This window comes from Melospiza melodia, chromosome 8, assembly GCF_035770615.1.
Source record: "Melospiza melodia melodia isolate bMelMel2 chromosome 8, bMelMel2.pri, whole genome shotgun sequence".
NCBI classification, from domain to species: domain Eukaryota; kingdom Metazoa; phylum Chordata; class Aves; order Passeriformes; family Passerellidae; genus Melospiza; species Melospiza melodia.
This window is the reverse complement of record NC_086201.1, coordinates 26,515,711-26,538,987: the sequence shown is the minus strand read 5'-3', so window position 1 is coordinate 26,538,987 and position 23,277 is coordinate 26,515,711. Positions and strand designations below refer to the sequence as shown.

Genomic DNA, 23,277 nt, shown 5'->3' with positions numbered 1-23,277 from the left:
ATTCAAACCACGGGCCAGACTGAACACCATATAATATTTATTATTAATGTTTATTGTAAATTATAGATGTATTTTAACTGTATAATATAAATTATCCAGATTTTTTATGCTTAGGTGTACATCTATTGCTCAGAATGATTTTTTAAAGGTAGCACCAAGCACCATTTCTAAAAGGACTGGGCTTTGTCTGTTACACCTGCCCACATAAGAGACTGTAAGTCTGGGGTTTTTAAATACCAACAAAAAAAGTATCTTTGCACACAAATATAAGAAGGGATATAATTTTAAGCTTATTACCAACTTCTTTGCCACCAATGAAAGTGCATCAGTGAGCATGCTCCATATTGAGAGAGACAAGAGCTCTTTTCAATATGTAAAAGGTAAACAGCAATTCATGGATTCATTTTGCAAGGCCTATCTTAAAACCAAACTGGGCTGTGTCTCCTTACACCGTTGTTATATCCATATAAAGCTTAGTCAATAACCCTCAAGTCACACGAGGGACAAACTGACTGAAGGCAATTATTAGCCCCAGCACACCATTACCTGTAATAGCAAACAGCTGACCCACCAAATAAGAAACAATGCCCAAAATGACCTCTGACAAATAGCTTGAATATTAAAACAAAGACAGCAAAGTCCTGTTTTCCCATCTAATACACAGTGGAAAATGGTATTATTGCAAGTACTACAGCTCATTTTATTCCGACAAAATAAAGACAATCTTTGACTTTAAAGCTTAGGTTAAAGGACTGGGATTGGTTCTATTTACTTCATCCTATTTCTAAAAGGCATACCTAAGCAAAACAGGAAGGAAAACTTCATTTGTGTAGGAAAGCAAAGAAAAATGAAGGATTTTACTAATGCTGAAACGTTACATTAGACCTCATCTCTGCTCTTCACCTTTATGTCAATAGTGGAAGATTCAGTGAATCAATTCCAGTCTTGATTCCTGAAACTGTGCAAGGAAAACAGTGCTCTGGAAATATGCCAGGAACAAGGAACTGACAACGGGAGCATCAATCTATGTGTTTCAGTCATTTCTCAATGCTGGAGCTCTTGCAGGAGTCTGACGAGCCCACAACTGCTAGAATGCATTCATTATAGCAAGAAGCAAAAGAAAGAGCAAATGTATTTACACAACATTCATTTCTCTAAAGGAAGTTTTCCTCAGAGAAAGAAAGCATAACTTGCTGAACTACTAAGTACTGGACAGATTTTAAAACTATGTGGTTTTGTTGCCATCAGAAGCAGTAACAAAAATCAACTATTTTGTAGGTATTGTGAAATTTATTTCCCAGAACCACCGTGGAGAATATTTTACTGCAACTACTAAAAAATAAATAAATTTATGTCTGCACAAGACTTTAAATGACAAAAGAAATTTTCAGTGTCAGTTTTGCAAATTAGGCCACAGAGCAGCAGGGCTCCTCACAGGACAGCAGTTAAGTAAGGACTGCCAGACTGTGCTGCAAGATTCTGGATTAGTTTTCTGTCTAGTAACTTTTGGGTTCTATCTTCTTCCCTTTGCTCCTAATCACATTTCCTTTTTTTTTTTTTCCCCCCTCTCTAAAACCCAGAAAAAAATATTTTGTCAGGGAGCCACAAACAGCTCTTAAACCATCATGTCAAGAATTTTCTGAAGCTTACTAAGAGATGAGTACTTGACTGTTCTGCTATAGCACCAGAACAGTGTTGTTAAATCATTTTCCACACTACACAGAGTAGTACTTACACATCTCCCACTGCTTTTTACGAGTTTGAGCCACCCCTACATTATTACCATTAGAAACCTTTTGGTCAAACCTTTTAGCAATCTGCAATCCAGAATTTTAAACTGATTGAGAAATTAGATGGATTTGTGAGAGATTTGTTCCAGGTACAGAAATTAAACCCTCACCTTAAAGGTAAACTGGATGAGTACCAGTAAGATCCACTGAATCCTTCTGCCCCACACAAATGGAAACCCATGCATCAGGAAACAGAGCATGGAAATTTGCTTATGTGGTTCTGGTACTGCAGACCATGAGGAGGAGAGATTAAAGCACTGTCAAGGCTGCCCACAATGAAGGCTCACAATTGAACAACAGTGGGGAACAAAAAAATCTTCCACTTAAAAGCTGAGGACCAGCAGTGAAAAAGCCACTTGGAAACTATAAAAACACCATAGCTATAGTAAAGTAAATTTTTCATTTGTAAAAAGAGTAATGTTGTCACACATGCAAGAGAAGTTATTGCAAATTATAACTGTGCTGTGATTAGTAATTAGGTACCAACCTGTTCAGGCTCTGTAGAGATGTTTTTATTCAGGCTCTCATTTAATGAGTTATCTGACAAACCAATTAAGTACTCTTTCCCCTCTTTTTTATCTGAGAACAGAATATTTCCCGAACTTGAAATTCCACTATCTTCCCGTCCATCGCTGCTGGAAAGGCCACTTGGTCCATCAGATTCTAAATCCACGAGCCTGTGTTGTTCCACAAGTGGTTTCTGACAGTTTTCACTTTGGCCAGCTGTTACACCTTTCCCTCCAGGGGTGTCCAATGAGGGACAGAAAACGTGGTTTTCTGGCTGGTTATCAGACAGTGCTACACCCAGTGGGCAGCAGTGACTATCTGAAATGATGACATGATCTTCCTTGTCTGTCATGGTAATGAGAGGCTGACTGCAGTGATTGCATCTCTCTGGGATAGGCTTCATTTCCTGCACGGGGAGGCATTGTACCAGAGCCAGGCTGTGGTAGGTTCCACAAGCAATCTGGAGCACCACACGTCCTGCCAGGTGCTCTACCTTCTGTGGCTTTGTCACTGGGAAAGTTGTTGTTATGAGGCCGAGCTGGCAGCCACTCCCCCAGGCCCATATCTCTCTGCTCAGCGACAGTGCCAGCGTGTGCTCCTCTCCACATGCCAGCTGCAAAATCCGCACGGACAGCAGAGGGCTGGTTTCAGAGTCACAGATACTGACCAGCTGGGGCTGGGGCACACAGGGCTGGTTGGCAGCTGCACACTGGCCAGCAGAGTTGTCCCCCCACATGTACACCACGCCGCTCTCCGTCACCGCTCCATTGTGGAAGCTGCCGGCTGCCACTGTAATTATACGATGGCCAAGCAAAGTACTCTCTAAGAGAGGACTGTTAACACATTCCTCAGGTCCTGATCTCCAGGGCAGCTTTCCAAAACTGTAGACCTCTCCACCTGGGAGGGTGGAAAAAAGAAAAACAAATCCTAGTATGAGTGTAAAACCAATTGTTAAACCAACGCAAAAATATGAAGACTGCTTCAGACAAACAGATATGAATTCCTAGCTTAGTCCAGGCTCAACAAGACTATAGCTACTGATATAAGAAGGCTGCTGGTTGCTCTCTGCAATTGCTGCTGTTAAGTTCTACACCTCACACTAATGTTACCCTGTGCATGCATGCACTGTTAAAGTAAGCAATGCTTTTCTGCTAAAAACTCCATTATGCTCCAGTCAAGCGAGTTAAGTGTATTCGTTGGTCCTTTCTAATTTAAGAACATACTAAAGGAGATACAAATGTGTATGAAAAGCACAAAGTACAGTCCTCATCTTTCCAAACACACATCTAGTATCACTTCTAAAAGAAAAAAACTTGACAATAACTGAAGATTGTTACTGCCCCAGACCATAACAATTAGGTGTTTATTACCTTCAGTTAGAAGTAAGCCATGGTGGGTTCCAAGGGCTGCCTGTAACACTGTCTTTCCACTGAGGCCTGGGAGCCTTTCTGGAGTCACGGAGCAGGAACCAGCCTTCCAAACATAGACCAGGCCTCTCTCTTTGGCTCCTTCTGCCTCTTCTGAGCTACAAAGATTGCATGAAATTGGAACACAATCAGGATGAAGTTTTCCATGGTTCAGTAATGCCTGTGTAGGAAAGGCTTGGTAGTTCAGACATCAGCTTTACTTTCAAGCCAACATATTTATATTATCAAATTGTAAAGTAAATGCTATTTAAATGAAAAGGTGTCTTCTGTTTGAAACCATAAGCTTTTTTCTCATTTGTACTTGTCCATGTACCAATTGCTCCCATTAGTAGTGTGTTTAAAACATTACACCTGTAGGAGCTCATCCTTTATACACTTTCATTTCTACCTCTAGAGATAAAAACGAGGTTTTGATTGTTTGGGTTTTTTTCCTTCTTTGTAAATTCTTAATGAGTGGCCCAGATTCAAATGAGTCAGCTATTCAAATCAACTGAACCATGAAAAAACAAATATCCTGAAATAGTGTGCAATTATCAGGGCTTGCAGGAGTGACTGGAACTATACAAACTTCAACACACTGTGGTTTGAATGCTCAGTCAGCAACTTCTCCAATTCAGCACAAAGAAATTCCTCAGAATTTAGACAAGCCCACGGTTTTAACAATTTGAAGAATCCCTTGATTTAAATACAAAAAGTTATGTTAAGCATCAATATAGCCTACCTTAAATTAAGACTAGACTTAAATTAAGAGTCAAGCTTAATTCCCTAGAATTTTATATAGACTAGACTGTTATCTACTCAGAAAGAAAAAAAGGTTTAGATCCTAATTAGACAATAGCCAAGTCACTCACTCCCTTCATAAATCAGCTCTTGCATCTTGACATGAACTTGTGGAATTAAATATATTAAGATGGCAAGGGAAGGTTTGACAGAATTACAGTCTTTGTCTAGAAGAAAAGGCACAAGAAATAAAATGTACTCCAAACCTGTAGCAAACCCATAAAAAAGTTATTCTGATACAGCACACTGCAGGCAAACTCATGCAAGTAGCCCTATTCCTGCAGGCCATGGATCTGTTAATCTTTGTTAACTGTGGTGCACAGGATGAACATCCTTATGCAATCTGCCTCTGAAACATTCCAGTTAAGAATAGCTAGGAAACCAAATTATCTCTCTTAGCTCCTGTGTCCATCCCAAATATCTTTATTTTTCTATAAAACAGAAAGAAAAGAAAGAAAAAATTTAAAAGGTGACAGTCTAGAACTCTTCTAGAATTCAAGTAAATAGTAAAGCAAACAGATTTAAAATGCAAACAGATTTAAAATGCAGAGTCCACCTAGCACTTCAAATACATAGGACTTGTGTTTAGAATAGAAGTAAATTTAAAAGGCACCAATCAAGGAATATATACACAAAGAAAAAAAAAGGCTTAAAATTTTAATATCAATATAAGGATATTTCACCTAAGATAAAAATACAGATTTTACACAGATGGGCAAAGTACTCCAAAGGATACAAAATTATAATATTGAGAATTTTCATCAATATATTGTACATCAAATCAGTTCAACACCCAATATTTGTGTTTTTATCCGTTTAACAGGTCTTCGGAAAACAGTGTAAAACAAATCTGGACCTCTACCAAGTATCTCAGTGCAAGAAAAGCCTACTGGAGGACTACTGATCCAGAATCAAAATTCACAGGGGCAGGTACCAGACAGGATGTACTGTTCACTTGGGCCTGCTGCTTTCAAGTTTGTAGCCTGTGGCTATGGCTCCAGAAATTACAACCATCAGCTTAAAAAAGAAGTTGCTGTTGCAGCACCTTTAGTGTTCCAGCCACAACTGAAGCGAAGATAAGAATCTTCCCTTTAGTGGAAGTTTTAGTACAAGTTACATAAAGAGTATGCTGATATCACTTGATTTTCCAGGATGACCATGAGCTGCTCTATTTCAGGGAGCCTCCGTGGTTTCACCTAGCTGCTCATTCTCACCTTCTTTCCTGTGAGTCCATCTGTCAGTGGCAGCACTCCATCCCCACCAAATTGCTCCTCTTTCAAAAGGAACAATAGAATTGGCACAAACTGAAAAACATAAAACCCAGCAATTCAATCACAAACAACATAAAACAATAACAACAACAAAACCCAAAAAACCTCCAAAGGTTTAGCTCCTGCATTCAATAAATAAACACTTCCACACTGCCAGAACAGATCAAGTATTTATATTTAGTTCACTCGCACTGAGTTGGCAGACAGAAGCTAAACAGCCAGACTCGTCCTAACTACTCAGCTCACAATGGCTCTATTGTAAGGACAGAATGAACAAAACCTCATTCAAAGGCAGAAATCCACATCAATCTCTCTATACAATTCTCATTACACCACTCAAAAAACACCAAATTGATTCATTTTCAGTCATAAGACAGAATTCAATACTCAGCTAAATTTAAGGTGAATAGATTTGCATGAGCAGAAAATGATTAGGAGTTGAATTTGTAACTTAATTCCTGAAGCAAATCACACATCACCATTAGCAGGTGCAGTAGTGCCTGGGCAGAAATGCAGAAAGCAGAGTCCAAAACATTCATGCAAACTGGTAGCACAGTGCCTATGGAGATAAAGACAACCACGGAAGACGAGGGGAAAAAAGAGGCTGCTCTAGCCACAATTTCATCCTTTCAGATTTTGCATTTTGCAAGTTCACCATCACACCTTTCCATCCTCGTGAAGATAACTTTGTACTGCTTTTCTTGGAATAAAACAAAGCTACAGTTAATCTTTGTTTCTTATGAGCTGTTTGGCTTCTTTTAGTATTAAAAGAACGGTGATTTCTCTTGATCTACTCCTTACTATATGAAGTATTACAAATATTACATTAATGCATGTGTATAATCACATTTATTCAAAGTTTCACATATAAATGCTTTAGAGCTGTTGCTTTATTATAGTTGCTGTCTGATATCCACTGTAACAAAACAGAAAACAAATAAGTTAGTATAAAAATTAAGACCCAGAATAAGTCATCTGAAGCTTTTGTATGCAGAAATATATATGGCCAGTCATGCATACAAGAGACCAAATATATTCAGACCTGTAACTCTCATACAGGAGTTTCAGAGCACACTTGAAAACAGTAATCATCAAGTTGATAAATAATTAAAATAATTAACAAAACCTCCAACACTTCCACTGGAATGCTGTGAATAATGAATTACCAAGGAGACCTTCACATATAGAAACAACACAGCATACAAACAATTCCAGTCCTGCACATACCCTAAGAAGGACCCTAAGAAGAGTGATTTGGGCTTCAGAGTTGGCAAGGAACAGACCTCAAAAAGATAAAGATTTGATAACATTTGGTATTGTGATAAGTCATATACACCCTGCTCTAAAAAACCCCCAAAACCAGACCATACTTTCTAGGAACACAGACACACCAGTCACCACAAAGGTTCTGCTTTCAAGACAGCCTCTCCTTCCTCAACTGCAAAAGGAAAAAACCACTTACAATTGTAAAAGTTAACTTTTAAAATATTAACAAAGGAGTCTCACAAATACAAGGGAACTGTCGTGTGATGCTTCAGCAGCAGAGGTGTTGATGAAACATCAAAGGAAAATGGAAGTGCCTTTTGGAACCATAATGTGTTCTTGCTCAGAGCAAGTAAATTTAGGGTTTTCTTTAGCCTACTCAAAACCACCTAACCCTACAATTCATTCTCTTGAAAATGCCAGCACCCCTCCTTTGTGAAGGACTCCAGCTTCAAATAAAATGACTCAGTGGGTCACTGAATCAAAGAGATGAACATCTGATAGAGTAATTGAAGTATCAACAAATACACCATTTACATTGCATATAGTTATTTGAGGTTAAGGAACTAAAATTCTTGACTTCTAGAATTTATGGACTTTTTTATGGACTCAGAATTTTTTTCATTTTCATGAGCCTCAACTGCAAAAAAATTTATTGTAGTTGTCATGAAACCTTCTGATTGTAACAAAATAAAGACAGGCATTTGATTAGCTGTTTTGCAAGATCTGCCTTCAAAGCCAAATTGAAAAACTTTTACATAATTCTTAAGTAAGAAAGCTGCAACAGTGGCAAATTAGAAACTAAGAGCATGATAGATATTTTCTTTACAGAAGCTCACACTTCAGGTTGCATTACCAAGCATTTCCGCATATAAGGGAAAACAAGAGTCAAACTGTCTTCTTTCCATAGATGAGAAATATTTAAGGCATTTTGAAAACACTTTCAAGTTCAGTTCAAGTTCTTATTCACTCCTAGGAGAGCACAACATTATTCCCATTTCACAGCTAATGCAAAATACAAGTTGCTTTGCCACAGCTACAAACTAAGTAAAGTTCTTGTAACAGAAGGTTTCTTCCTCCCAACAGAAACATGTCGCTTTCCTTGCTTACCCTCACATCATTTATACATTGTGTCCTTTGCACTAAGCTTACCTGAATTGTTATTAGCTGTAGCATTCACGGAGGTGAACGCCCAGGCACAGAACAACACTCGTGCATGGAAGCTCAGTGTGACACCAGCACCTTCACTGCTCTGCCCAGACTTTCACTGTTACATTTTGCTTCCAACGCTGCAAGTGCAAAGCAGCAAGCAGTGCCAATTATGAAATGGATTTGTGCTACAGACAGATGGTCACTGGCATGACACTGATGTCATACTCTCCACTTCCAAAGTTAAAGGCTAATTCTCCAGAAATCCAACGCTACCACACCATAACAACTGCCACTGTTGGGAATGATGTGGAGCAAACACTTCTCTCACTGTCACGGACTGTGCTCTTCGCTGACCAGTTTTAAGCAAGCACCACAGACATGAAGGTAACCTCACATTCACTGCTGAACAGCAGCAGCTGGTATGCCCCTGACTTTGAGCAACACTGGAACTCCCATGAGCCTCATGTCAATAAACACTGCGAATATTTCTACAGCTTTCACACATGTTTACTTATGTGTTTCCAAATACATTTTTAATACATTTGTTGCATCACATTTAGCAATAACTCGCAGGACCAAGACTGCACATTTGTCATACAGAATTACCTACTCAGGTTCTGAAGAGGTGATCTCCAAGCTTCCTCATTCAAAACAGAGTTGTCAACATCGTTTACTATTGGCAACTGTGGCTTACATACAATGTGTGACCGGTTAAAGAGGCCCTTGTGTTTTGGTCAGCATTAACCACTGCTTTTAACATTGTGTGATTAAGATCTGCTCAGAACAAAACAAAACAACTGGCTACTGAGAGACAGTAGAGATCCCTTTGGATGAGGGCAAGGGTGCAAAGCTTTTAACACCAGCTCCAGCGAATGCAGGATGGTAGCAAAATAAAGCAGTAAAGAAGTCGGGGGGAAAAAACTAACACAGGTGAAAATTAACTGCTACAGCATGCAATTAAAAATTTAAAATTTACCGCACTCGTAAGAGACATAAAAAATCTGAATCTCCTTCTGCCTCTTTTTTTTTTTTTTTTGATTATACCTAAATTTTGCACATTCTCATGTGGTTCCCCGTCTGAAGACAGTTCACTCTGCAGAAATTGAAAGTGCAAAGTACAGCTAGTTTACATGAGCTGCTGCCCTACAACAGCAGTGAGTAACTACAAATCATCTACGAGCACTCCGGTTGCTCCCTATTTTCGTTCTGGAAGAGGAGGCCTGTGACAGGGACAGGACACCAGGTCACCTGTACAGGATGCTGCAGCCGCAGCAGCACCATCACTCAATACACTCCAAAGGCCGAACTGCATTAACCCCCGAGCAAGCAAGGCACGCATAGGGACAGGACCTTTAAACGCAAGTGGGAGGAGATGAAGGGCATGTCAGTTACAGTTCGGGGTCTCTTTCCACCATGAGGGAGGGGACCTTTCAGACCCGACAGAAATACACCTCGATATCTGTGCTGTACCAGCCCATCACAGCGCAGTTGGAGTTGGACACCCAGGGTCGGTCAGAGCTGCTCTTCGGCCTCTCCCCAAGTCCCAGAGCTCAGCCGGGGGCAGCGCAGGGCCTGTCCCGTGTGTCTCCGGTGCCGCCGGGCGCTCCCGTCCCGCAGCGCAGGTGCGGCAGGCGCGGGGAGCGCGGCCGCCCTCAGGCGCGGCTCCCCCCTCAGGCGCGGCTCCCCCCTCAGGCGCGGCTCCCCCTTGCCCCGCGCGCAGCCCCGCGCGCAGCCCCGCGCGCAGCCCCGCGCGCAGCCCCGCGCGCAGCCCCGCGCGCAGCCCCGCGCGCAGCCCCGCACCTGTTGCCGCTGCGCCGCCCGCAGCCGCGCGCTGCCCGCAGCCCCTCGCGCCGCCCGGCTGACTCACGCGGGGGCGCGCGACGCGCAGGGGGCGGGGCCAGCGCCGACGGGTCCCTGCCCGGGACAAAACAGGCAGAGACCGGAGCGACACGTGGGTGTGCGTCGAGAAATATTCGAGGCGCAAATAAAGAGCTCGGGGCCGGCCCAGGCAGGATCGGTGACAGCGACAGCGGCCGCCCGGCCCTCCCGGCTCCTCAAACCCGCCCGACACCGCTGCTTTAGCGGGGAGCAGGTCTGCGCCACAGCTGTCCCAGGCCCAGCGTGGAGCGGCCTGGTGTGAATAGCTGTGCTGCCACGTGTGCGTGCACGTGTTTGTGCGAGCCATGCACACACGCCTAGGTGTGCTTTTCCACACGCATAGATTGCACAGAATACATTTAAATATGTACACATAAATAGAGTAATATCTGTATATATGCAATATGTATATACACCTATGTGTGTATATACACACATGCTATACATATATATATTAATTTTTTTTTTTTTTCAGTTACAACAATCAGCAGCTATAAGCATGCTTTCTTCATTTATCGTCTCTGACTACCTGGCAAAAGTTGGATTACTTCTCTTTGTGACAGTATTTCCCCTCTACTCCCTGACATGCAGAGGCCGGGTGGTTGGGTTGCAACAAGAAATCATTCCTGCCTTCCCAAGACATTTTTGCTTTAAATAAATAACTATGCTCATGGAAAGTGTCATTCTTGGACATCTAAATAGTGAAGCAAAGTGAAGATTGCATGTGATACGTTCAAATAAAAACTGAAGGACCTAATGGGTCAGCATAAAAATACCACAGGACAATGTCTGCTCCCTCAGCCCTTGTCATTTTCCCTGTGTGGGTTGGGTGTTAATCCTAGGAAGCTGCACAGTGAGCTCACGCAGGACTATAAGAATGGGATTTTTGGCCATCCACATCCAGGGTAAATCCCCTGTGCATTCCCTGCTCTACAGTGGGCAGGGTTAATCACTTTGGTTATTCTGACATATGGACGAGACCATCAGCTACAACTCATTGCACCCCTTGGACACGTAATCCAGCAGGGACAGACAGGTCCCCATGCTGATGGAAATGCCAAAGCAAGGGCAGTCAATGTACAGCTCCTGCAGAAAGCACAGCTCAGCCACAGTGCTCAGAAAGCTCACCCGAGAGCCCAGAGGCTGAAGTCTGAAGCCTAGAACTGCTACAGGCAGGGAGGGAAGGCAAGGTGTGCTCCTGTGTGAAACCTAGCCCTTCATTATCCATCTCACTACACTGAGAGCTGCTTAACTGAAATAAGTGTGTACAAGCAGAAAGTTTGGATCTATTAATTCTCCATCGTCAGATATGAAAAATGTTGGCTGTTTTTGGAGGGCATGTACCAAAAGAACTGAAATCAATGGAACTACTCCTGAGGTGCATTTGGACTTTCAGAAATCACAAGACTCTTTGAGGCAGAGACCTCATGCGAGTCATATGAGCTGTTATTTACAGACACAGAGGGATGAGGAGGAGCAAGGAGAGAAAAAGAGATACAGTTTAATTTAAACAGGACAACATGGGAGACATGCTGTGTGTAAGTGCTGTTAGACCAGGATGCAGCAGCTGCTGTTCAGAGAGAAGGAGCTCCCAACAAGTCCAAGGCCTCCAGCACATGGAAGCAGTGACTACAGCAGAGGTATTTAATGTCATATTGTGATACTTCTGCATTGAGATAGGGGAAGCCTGGGTGCTTCCACTTGTGGGAGTGCAAAGCTGTCACATTTGCTTCTAACCAGACACCATCAAACTTTGCAGCTTCAGGCTTGTGAAGCTACTGAAAGAGGAATCTACCTTAGATGACAATAAGTGTCTTTGATGAGATGAGCAGGGAGAGGAGATTGCACTCCAGCAAGTTCTATGCCAGTGAGAGATTGCAAAACAGGGAGGCAGCCAACAACCTACAGTTCTGGAGGAGGCAGCATGCCACAGATTGCAAATCCTGTGTTGACAAATTATACCCCATACAACAGAGCTGCTTGGGAGGGCTTGAAGCCTGCTTGCCATTTACTGCTACCTTTTTCTATAGCTGAGTAGTGTACAGCACTGCTATGCTGTATGGGCCAAATTACCAGGCTGTGTAAATTATACAGTGGTGAGGAAGGAGGTGAAGGGTAAGGGATTAAGGGGGAGAAGAATACATAAATGTAAACTTCCTGAAATTTCACTCCTGCATTTGAGTTTTGGTCCCTGCCCTAACAGGTTATTTAGAGATTAATTAATTCAGGTTGAGGGGGAATAGCATGCCTTTAGCATGATGCTGGCAGAAGTACTCTCTGCAGTTAAGGCAGTTTTATCTTTGTGTGTTCTGAGTGGGTGCTACCACTTACCAACACAGGAACACACAGACAGTTGCTCCCCTCACAGCCAGTACTGGAGATCTATGACTGGAAGAGAGAGATGAAAATGATATGCATTGCTCAAAGCCACTGCAGTCAAGGAGAAAGAAAAGAAACTCATCAGTAGAATGGAGTTTGCCAGTGACACAGTTTGTCCCCTTTTCCTATGCCAGCTGTTAGATGTAACCAGAGCATCCCTTTCTCTACCTCCTCTGCAACTCCTGCAGCTCCATAGCCTCCAGAGCTGGAGGTACAGCACACAGGGACCTTGGAGTTACACTGATTCTTTCCAGGAGCAAGATGTTGTGGAGGGGTTCAAATGGGTGGTGTGCAGCATCCAGAGAGCCAGAAAGGAGATATTTTATCCAATGGTTATTCCAGCCATTAATCAGTACTTAATTACTGAATGACCTGCTAGTAGACCCAGCAATCTAAAACACATACCAATTTCTTCATGAAGCAGAGACCAGGCATCCCATTTGGAGCTGCCACATCCTATGTACATCTAGAGAAGCTGTGTGAAGGATCCTGTGCGACTGTGTACAAGGGGATCAGCAGGTGAGCAATACTCCTTCCCAGTGCTTGCTGAAAACACCTCCTATGGCAGATAAAGGCAAATCAAAAGTCCGGTTTTGCCTTTAAGATGATATTTGCAAAGCCCCATCCCCATTTTTCAGGGAACTCCTCCACTGCAGCCGTGGAGGCATCACAAAGACTCTTTGATCCACAGCAGTGTGCCAGGAGATTGTCTGGCTGAACCAGGGGGGAAGCAAAGGTTTTCCTTGAAGTGAGCAATCTCTGCATAGTTGAAAAATTGGGCATGAGGTCATGCTGGCATCACACAGGGACAGGAAAGCTGTGAGAAGGTGGAGTGGGGTCACTGCTCAAAGCTATGCTCTAGCAATACCTGGATAGCAGCACAGTGCTTGTTTAGTCAGGTGGGCTGGTCTCAGCTCACTGCTAATGAACACAGGATGGAGGAGGTCTGGAATTACCTTTGAGTTTGGCCTGAGTGGGTCAGCAAGCTCCAGAAATTTTGCTTGGGTGTTTGCTTGGGAGACTGTTAGTGTTATCATGCCAAGCACTGAGAAGCTTCATGTGACTTTCTACTGTGACCTGACAGGATCAACAGCCAGGTGGTGGCACTGAAAGTCATCAAGCTGGAGGCAGAGGAGGGAGTGCCCTTTACAGCCATTCGGGAAGGTAAGACATAGAGGAGCATCACTCTTGAAGAGCGTTTGTTTTAACGTGGAAAAGCTCCATGATGTCTTCCTCAGTCCTTCCTTGCTTATTCAATGTGCCAGCTGTCCTTCTCCCAAAATTCTCAGTGTCCTTATCCTCTCATGGAGGATGTCTTCAAGCTGGGCTGGACAGGCATGGAATGGACAGAGAAGGAATCTCTGGTGTATGCACTTGTGAGAGATGCACCCATGCCTGTGACAAGGAAAGTGCCAGCTGCAGCCAGAGCATGTTCTTTCTAGCAGTGTCAGGGCCCCCTTGCACCTTCTGCTTGCTGCCTCCTTCACAGCTGCTTTCTCTCTCCCTCTAGAAAGTACACAGCCTTTGCCACTGCTGCATTGGGCAGTTGTAGACTTGTTACTACAACCATGACACTTTCCTAGCCAATTCCTGGAGCATCACAGATCTCAGCCCGAAGAGAGATACTTTCAATAAAAGTGATGTGTACTAACATCTGTTATTTCAGTCCAATGAGAAATTCTTCTTATCAGTCGACTTTGCAGAGCACTGGGCAGATTTCTCAATTTCTTGGAGAAAGAAATGCTTTTGTGCAAGTACTTGATTTTGGCTGAAAGTATTTACATTTCCCTACAGACTAAGTTCACAAGCCTGCTTGACTGAGGCTTCTATTTTCATCTGCTGTACAATCCCAAGAAGACCATAATCTGTTTTCTTCCATGCACAGAAATATGCAACTGTTGTGCCAGTCTGTTTTATGGTATTAGTGAAAGCTATCCATGTAGGACAACACACATGAGGGTTTTTTTTAGTTCTTACTTTTGAAACTAGGGTTAATCTTGTGACAGGGATGGAGAGTCAGGGACCAGATGTGCCAGCTTTCACAGAGCAGTGCCAGCACAGAAGGACTCTCATAGCAGTCAACTCAGAATAACGAGAGAGGTTACTGAATACACTCCAGGTTTATAACTGTAATTAAGACAAGAAAGTTTACAAAGTCCTTAGTCCAATTCTGTGTGAAAGCAGAGACACACCTAAATATGCCTATTTTAAAAATGGCTTGTATTACCTTTCCTCATTTGCTGTGGTGCTTTTGCTCTGCATTTACACTTGTAGCCCACCAGTAAAATAAGCATTAAAAGCTTTATCTGCATTGAACTAATGATGCACCAAAGATCAGCACCCCTTTAACATGCTCTACTGGACAGGCTCAGAGTCTTAACTTCATTCATTATGGGAGAAAACACGGGCGATCCTATGAAGGGTCTGCTTTAAGTAGGTCTTTTGTGCACTGCTGAGCTTTGCAGCATCTGACACCTCAAATTTACAATGTAAGTCAGTAGCAAAAACAAAGCACAAGATTTATTAAGGCGGCACATTCTCTGCTACCCTGGAGGAATGTGCTCCCCTGACAAAGAGACGCTTCACCCCAGGAAGCCCCGCAGAGACAAAATGCGTTTAAAGCTCGGCTCTGGCAGTAGCACCTGACACCCCAGCAGGGGGTTGTAGAAGCAACAAAGTGAGGAGCAGTTCCCAGAAGCCTGATTGAGGCACAGGCGCTGAATCCTCCATTTTACTGTGGACCCTCTGTGCTGCCCCTCTGGAGCAAAAATTCCAGTCATATGGAATTTTTGAGGTATCACAGAGTCAGGTTATCATGTTCTGTAGCAGATGGGCTATAGCCAGAGTATTTTTACTAGATTCATAGCAAGTGTGAAGCATGTTTAAGGTCCATACTGCTATGCACTCGGGACGTACTGGTGGTAGCTAAATGGACTAGTATCAATGGCAGAGGCAGTTTAGCTGCAGCAACACCAAGCTCTGTGCAAGAACTACTTTGTAATCCAGTAGTTGTGCTGAATCAGGCATCCCTCACTGCTCAGTAGTCTCAGGAGTGACACAGGCTTGGGCCACAGCTGTGTCACACAGTGTAACTCTGGCAGTAGGGCTTTTAGAACCAAGTGAGATTGTTATGGTCACAAAAGGCAAAGTGCTAATCCGGTATAAATTTGCTTTGCCTGCATGAAACTCTTCAAATATCTTTTTCAGATTGTGTGAAAAACAAAAAAGCAGCTTTTAATGTGACCAAAACTCTGCCTCCCACAGCTGGCCCATGCTCTGTATTGTGTGCTTCAGCTAATTCAGCTGAAACAAGATTGTATGCCCGTGCCTTATTTGAATGAAATTTGTAGCACTGTGTGGTCTGACAGCAAACTAATTTGGTTTTAATCAGCAGCAAAAAGTGGGTCTGGAACAGCTCTGAGGCTATTCTGCTATGTCAGAAGCAGAACTAAGATCTCCAGTCAGGGACATCTGCTTTTTCGGGGCTTTGGGGCTTCTCTCTGTGTAGTTTGTGTTCCCTGTTTGTGAACAGCTGGGTCAGATTATGCAGTTGTGCCAGTGACCTACAGGCAAAGTAATCCCAGCTTCACCTCTTCCCCACATTCCTCCTCTGTACAGAGTGACTGCTATATTGTCTCATACCTAAGGTAGCAAATGATTAAGCTGTGCAGACTGAGAAGCTGACTTTCTGCTGAGAAGCTCCTTTCATATGAGTTCTGCCTGGAGCCTGCTCTAACATAGCAAACCCAATGCACAGCCAAAAGGCTCAGAAAGCTGCAGCTCCTGCCTTAGCATAAGTCAGGGCTCTGTAGTCTATATGTGACCAGAGACTGTGCTGCCCCCTGCATCACCACACCCTGGATGTGACAAGGCTTGGCAAAGGCAGGTCAGGACCTAAGGACCAGGGACACACAGTTGCAATGATGCTTTTGATAGTTAATCTGAAAGAAAAGTGTGCCTAAGTTTTATACGTACATACAAGTTACTATTCACTCAGTAACTTCATTCTGCTGCATTCTGGCTCTCGGAGCTCCTAGGTCCTCCCTCTCAGCATTTACCTTGAAAAAATTACATCTCCTCAATTTATAAGCTGACACATGGGAACTCTGAACTGCTCTTTCTGACAGAGGCAAGATCCCACCTCTGAGAGATGGATGGGCTTCTGCCAAGCCTGGAGCACTGATGCTTGCTTCTCTGCAGAGCTGTTCCATCCTCCTTCAGGCTCAGTAGCTGCCACTTCTTACAGAACTGCCAAGTCTGGACTATTACTCCCCAGTTTTTTATTTTCGCTGCCTTGTTTTGTGCACGATCTCCTTCCATTTCCAGCAGCAGTAAAGTTGATCTTCCTTTTGTGTTTTCCCAGCTTCTCTTCTCAAGTGCTTGAAACATGCCAACATTGTACTGCTTCATGACATTATCCAGACCAAGGAGACACTAACATTTGTCTTTGAGTACATGGTGAGTTCATGTTTTTCTAGCTTCCTGTGGAGCTAGTACTGGGAAGTATTGGGAAGTGGCTGCAGAATGAATTTACTGCTCTAAGAGACATCTACAAAGAAACAAGTTGTAATTCTGTAGTGCAATGATTGATTTTCCTTCTTGATCTCCTGCTTTCCAGCCACACAGCCTTACTCTTTTCTTTCTGCATATGCGACAGCTGTATGCAAAAATAATTCCATGTCTTGTGTCCACTGGGGTGACAGACATTATTTACCTCCATTTCTGCCTTGCCAACACAATAAAAGTACTGTTTTTCTGCCACAGCAAGGATAGGAAATAATGATATGAGCTCACATCCCAGCTGGGGTCAGATTTGGCACTGACCCCAGTGGCTTACCATGACCAAGCTGTGAGTTGCTCTCATGGGGAGACCAGGATACCAATAAAATTCTCCACTTAAATCTTGCTACTTCTCATGCTTTTGCAGATAGTCTACCAAATGATGAAGAAAATACAGAGGCTATGTCTTCTTATTGCAGCTTTGTGGTTAGTTCTGGCACAAGTATGAATTCTGTTAAGCAGCAGCTTCAGGTCACAAGTGCTGGGTCAGATAACACATCAGCCAGGTCCCTGGTGTGGCCCAGAACTTAAGCACATGTTTGTGTGCTGCATCAGACCAGATGTTCACCCAGGTGAAATAGGCAGCTTTGTAGCAGTTACATATTTTTCCATTTACAGAAGAGGCATTGTTGGTAGAGGCATTTTACAGCAGAAGCTTTACCTCAAGTTCTTTTCTTTTGTTTAGCACACAGATCTAGCACAGTACATGAGCCAGCATCCTGGAGGACTCCATTTGTGCAATGTTATGGTGAGTTCCTTAGAAGACTTGTATCCCTTAAGGCATGAGGAAGAGTTATTTTCCACTATGTATGGTCACTGTAAATTACTTACTAATATTTGTTACATATATGACAAAAACTTGGGAGAAAATCTACCTTTGATGATATAACAAGCTCCCTCTCAGTCTCCAAGCCTTTTTTCAGTTAGCCCCTCTTCCTATTTTCTGAGCCTACAAGCAGGCATTCAGCTTTTGAGAACAATGACATCTTGTGGCAAGAAAACTTATCTCTACAAAATTTTTGTCCTCTTATAGTTACAACACATTATTCATCTCTCTAATTAAAAACTCTCACATCTCACTCTTTTCTCATTTGGAACTATCTTCATATTTGCAGTTGTTTAAGTCCCTTTTGTTTCTCCCATACCTTTTGTGGTTGACTGGATCTGAACACAGCCAAACATGTATCCTTACTTTATAGACTGATGTTATAATAGTCTCCTGCTCTCCTCTGTATGCATCTTCACATTTAATTAACTTTCAGGACTGCTGCTGCACACAGGCTTAAGGTTTCAGTGCAGATGTCCTCAGTGAATGCCTGGGCCCTTTTCCTGAGCAGCTTCAGTTATTTATCTTACAGCTGTCAACAATAACTTTGTATCTTATCAAACTGCCTATTCATCTGGCTTTGTCAGATCTCTCTGAAGTTCCTCACTGTCTCTTGTTATCACAACTAATCTAAATACTTCTGTCATCTTCAAATGTTGCCACATTGTTCGCATCTTTTTCCAGATAGTTGTTAAGCAACACCAATTCTGATGAAGTTTTTTGGGGCCTCAGATTTTAAACATCCTTAAAGCTCAGCTACATCTGAGATGCAGTGTAGCAGTTTTGGCACAGATCTCAAGGGTTCTGCTACCAGACATGCTCGTAAAGCATGTGGAGCACATGGCTGTAATATGTACTCCCTGGCATTTCTGTGAATAAACACTAGCCAGCTGCTCTGCTTTCCTGTCCGGAATATTCACTGTCAGCAGGAACTGAACTGCAAATTATTTACTGCTCCTTCAGGAGGGTCATCTAGCTTGCTTCATTTTTGCTGGCAAATGCAGTTTGTTTTCTCTGAGTGATTCCTATATAATATAAGTATGCAGTATGTTACAGGGACAATTGTCAGATACAAAAATGACCTATGGGTGTCACTGCTTTTCCTCCTCTTCAGGTTAAACCTCTGGTGAAACCATCTTTTCTCTGATGAAGTCTTCTTACTTTTGCTGTGTTCTGTTTCTATCCATTGTCAAACTTCATAGCTTGTTTCAGCCCAACTTATTTTACCCCAGGCTTATTTAGACTACCATGATGGTGGGAGCTAGATATTTATTTATTGGCTTCCTTTCTTGCTTGGTTTCCTTCTTCCTTGCTTGCTTTGTTCATCATATCTGATTTGCTGTATTTTTAAAACCAGGTCCTCATGTTATCTCCCAGCTTGAAGCCAACAGTTCCCATTGCCAGGTCAGTCAGTTCCCTGCTCCACTGGTGGCATGTGCAGTGGCCATGGAACCCAGTCAGCTGGTGCCATCTGGCTCAAGGGGGCAAACCTTCAGCTCCTTAGGCTTTCATTTTGTTTGGCTGTGTGTCTTTGTGTCTTTGTCTTGAGCACTGCAACCAGCACAGCTGCTGTTCTGAAAGCTGGGGTCTGTGTTTTGGCAAGCTGACTTTGCTCCTGCAATCAACAGTCCATTTCTAAAGAAAAACTAAATTTCCAGAATGTTCATTTATGGACCACAGTTAAACTGCCCTCCTGGCCAAATATTCCACCCTAAAAACCTCAGAAAGCTGTAGGGCAGTCATAACCCACACAGTTTTCTCCTCCTCAGCCAGCTCTACTCATTTTTGGGATTTTTACTGGTTTCTTACTTGCTTTGTCTCTGCTTTGTTCCAGGGTTCTCCTGAAGTTCAGAGTTAATGTATCAATGCAAAGTCACACAAAATAATTTCAGTTTTTTTGCTGGCTTTTTCCAGCTCTTCATGTTCCAGCTTTTGCGTGGCCTGGCTTACATCCACCAACAACACATTCTTCACCGAGATCTGAAGCCCCAGAACTTGCTCATCAGTTGCCTTGGTGAGCTCAAATTAGCCGACTTTGGTGAGTCACACTTTGGATACAGCTGTGTATCTGCTCAGGCCAAAGCCGTAGCATGCATATAGATCTGTATCCACAGCCAATTAAGGCAGAGAAGCATAACCTTTTCTTGAACTTCAGGAAACTATTTCTGTGGTCAGTACAGCTTTTCTTGTATTTATACTGATAGGTGCAGGGATTAAACTCATTTAAGTCAGAGCAATTACTGCCATGTAAAACTTGTTCAAGAGAACAAAGAATCAGCCGCTCTCTGTTCAGAAAATAATGTAAGGTGTAGAGTCCACAGCAATGTGTGACACAAAAAGCTTTCTTGGCATTGGTTTGGGATAGCTGTTTCATTCTCAAATGATAAAGGCCTGTAAAACACAGCCTATTACTTGATTTGATCTGCCCCAGAGGTATATTCAAGAAACACTTTCTTTGTCAATTGCTTATAAGCTGCATTGAGATTACTTGTGTTTGAAAAGAAAATGATGTCCTGTTTCCAATTATTATCATCTATGCACTGTACAGGTAGAAGGACTGTCCTAACACAGCATTTTTTTTGGTTTGTTGGGGGTTTTTTTGCAGGGCTTGCTCGTGCCCAGTCCATCCCCAGACAGACATACTCCTCTGAAGTTGTGACACTCTGGTACCGTCCTCCTGATGTGCTGCTTGGAGCTACAGCTTATTCTTCTGATATAGATATCTGGTACTGACCAATATCAAAGCTCTGGGGTTCCCTGGGAAAAAATATTTTTATCTGAATTAAATTAAATCAGCCAAAGTTACACTAGTTACGGTTGTAAGCAGAGGAACTAACACCTCTGAGCAGTAAATTTGTGAGCAGTGTGGAGTTTTGTAGAAGCTTCATAGAGGGTTCATAGAAGTTTTTGGGAATTATGTCACTACATCTCAGCTGTGGATAGATACAAACCTCATCTGATAATATTTATGAGAGATATGCATCTTGTCTGGTAACATGTATGGAGCATTTTTGTGTCTTGCAGCAGAAGATATTGAGAAGATGCTCAATGCAACTGTATCTATGTAGTCAGCTGAGCCAGTAGTAACTCTGCAGAAATGGCTTTGTGTGAAAACAATGGACCCACAACTGCACCATCAGTTACTTAGGCCTTGGTAACAGAATGTGCCATTAAAGGGTTTCTCAATGAGTCTGGAGATAGAAAGATGTCTGAGATTTTAATTATTTCTGTGATACTGTGTCCTTCTTCTCAAAGATCATGTCTCAGATGCAGTGTGTACTTCACTCAGGAGAAGGGCTGTGTCTGTTAAAGCCTTGTTTCCTTATGAGCTCTGCCCATATCAAATCAAAAGGAATCAAAAGGAAACAAGCTACACATTCATAGATGGGAGAGGAGTCTCTGAGAGTGGGCAGAAAACAGCAGAGGATGAAGGCTTTGCAGGCTCCCAGTGGTCTTTTGGGCTGGCTTGGATGGTAGCTGTGCTAACTGTAAGGTTCATCAACCTTCTGGCTTACTTCTGCCCCACCTGAGCCCACTTCCAACAACACAGTCCTGACATGCTCATGGGCAGTGTGCAGCTTGTGAAATTGCAGGAGACCTTCCTTATTCTGGCAATTTTACATCTGTAGATGATATTGCTGCTTCACCCTTTCTTCAGACCAGTTAATCTTCTGCTTGTACCTGTCCCACCAGTACTCTTAACTATTGCAGAGTCAAAGGCTGGGAAGGGGTAGGAGTGCAGCAGGCTGAAGAAGGAGTGCAGCAGGCTGAAGAATGTGCAAGATGGCTGGCTAAGTTTGCAATCAGCAAAGCTCCAGGTCTTCACAGGCTGTATCTCCCTCCAGAGGTCTGCAGCTTATCAGACACTCCAGTGACCTAAGTCTGGAGGGTAGGTCAGGCAAACGGAAGTTTTTAGATTGTTTACTTCCCTAGGACTGCTGCTAATTTAATTATTTAAAGGCTTCTCTAAGGAGGAAAACCTTGCTAAATTCTAATGGCTTCCAGCTGCTAAGCCAGTCTAAATAGTCCTGTCTACTACCCCCACTACCTGTCATTTTTCCCTCCAGACAGTGTCTCAGAAATGTCTGCTGAGTTTGAAGAACATGCCTGCCTAGCAGATTAGAGGGTTTGTATCAGGCATAAGCCTGTTGGTTTTTTTCCCTGAAAGCTGACCCCTGTCCAAAGGCAGCTATGCACAGAAAGCATGTCATTTCTGCCTATGCAAAACCAACATCCCCACTGCATGACTGTGCTCTGGTGTAATGAATAGCAATGTAGGAGTGGTGTACAAAGATCCCAGCCCCAGCAGCACAGTGCTCTCCGTCCCACTGAACTACATCCACACTATGGGCACCTTTGTTATAACGCCTCCTTATAATAACAACATTCCAAGTGTTTGCCCTAAAGAAAGATGTCATGCCGAGAGAATAGAGAGTACTTCAGTGAGCTCTATTCAGTAACTTCCTCTAACAAGAGTCATTTATTATCTTGATGTACACTGCATTTAAGTTCAATTTTTGTCTATTAGGAAATAATGTGAATTCACACAGATGTTACTTGTCTATTGGGAAGAAAGGAAAAAAACCCTATGTCCTTTGGATGCTGCAATTTACATGAAGGCAGGTCAGAATGCCCTTGGTAATGGCATGAGACAGTGGGTGTCAAAGCCTTGGTTTAAAGAAACCAATTATAACAAAATAAAACATTATTGCAATTCATGCATAGTGTGCTTGAGCAGCAATACTGTCAGTGGGAGGCACATGGGAAGTGAATGAGGCCTTGAATAGATGAAGAAAGAGATATAGAAGGAGACTTGGTCTCTCTTGGACTAACTAGAAAAGCTGCTTTAATCTCTCTGTATCTCTTTTCTCTTTCTTTCTCCCTCACTATCTCTTCAGGACTTTAGAAGATTCAATTAAGGGATTTCAGGGAGATTACACTGCATATCAGAAGGACTTTTTTCCTTTTTTTGAAAAACACCAAGTGCTTTATATACAGCCACATTAATGGCTGCAAACATCATGAGTGCCTTAAAATGTCTTTTCAGTCAGTCTTTCCTTGTATAATCTTCCATTAAAAAAAAAAGAGAAAAAAATCACAGTGTTCTTCCCTTGTAGATTCATGCAGAATAGGAGTTCACATGCAGTCATTTAACAAGGACCTGCCAGGCTCACTACAGCCTTCTCCTCAGCCTGGTTCACAGTGCCCCGCTATGGCAAACTGGGAGATATTGACTAAGGGCTCCACTGTACAGAGCAGGCTTGGTGATGAACAAGAGGAAGGATATATTTCTGGTTAAATATAAAATAGTGCCAACAAAAACTCTAAAACATGGAGAGGGAACTGTGGGATGCAGTAGAGGTATCTTAAATCTTAATCCTGATGAGAATCTTTCCACTGTGTGATGCAGTACTGCAGACTGAGGGCAAAGTACAGTGTTCAGA

The 23,277-nt window shown here is 42.8% G+C and overlaps 2 protein-coding genes across 7 annotated transcripts in view; one reads left to right on the top strand and one right to left on the bottom strand.

Annotated features, from left to right (window-relative positions):
• The window catches only part of ALS2 (alsin Rho guanine nucleotide exchange factor ALS2), a 39,804-nt gene extending 26,876 nt beyond the window's left edge, over positions 1 to 12,928 (bottom strand). For 2 of the 6 annotated variants that reach the window (XM_063162386.1, XM_063162387.1), the window contains exons 1-4: positions 12,853 to 12,928; positions 5,719 to 5,808; positions 3,668 to 3,817; positions 2,278 to 3,194 (exon numbers count right to left, since the gene is read on the bottom strand). In XM_063162386.1, coding sequence (XP_063018456.1) covers positions 2,278 to 3,194; positions 3,668 to 3,817; positions 5,719 to 5,808; positions 12,853 to 12,913 — 1,218 coding nt within the window. In that variant the 5' untranslated portion in view covers positions 12,914 to 12,928. Of the gene's footprint in view, positions 1 to 2,277; positions 3,195 to 3,667; positions 3,823 to 5,718; positions 5,809 to 8,796; positions 8,888 to 9,540; positions 9,720 to 9,990; positions 10,064 to 12,852 lie in introns of those variants that run through there. The other 4 variants (XM_063162388.1, XM_063162391.1, XM_063162389.1 and 1 more) reach the window with 3 other exon arrangements.
• CDK15 (cyclin dependent kinase 15) overlaps positions 11,598 to 23,277 on the top strand; it is a 37,682-nt gene continuing 26,002 nt past the window's right edge. Inside the window, exons 1-8 of the mRNA XM_063162392.1 lie at positions 11,598 to 11,708; positions 12,582 to 12,731; positions 12,869 to 12,966; positions 13,532 to 13,611; positions 16,811 to 16,905; positions 17,693 to 17,755; positions 19,748 to 19,871; positions 20,439 to 20,559. Of these exons, the coding sequence (XP_063018462.1) occupies positions 11,598 to 11,708; positions 12,582 to 12,731; positions 12,869 to 12,966; positions 13,532 to 13,611; positions 16,811 to 16,905; positions 17,693 to 17,755; positions 19,748 to 19,871; positions 20,439 to 20,559 (842 nt within the window). The remainder of the gene's footprint in view (positions 11,709 to 12,581; positions 12,732 to 12,868; positions 12,967 to 13,531; positions 13,612 to 16,810; positions 16,906 to 17,692; positions 17,756 to 19,747; positions 19,872 to 20,438; positions 20,560 to 23,277) is intronic.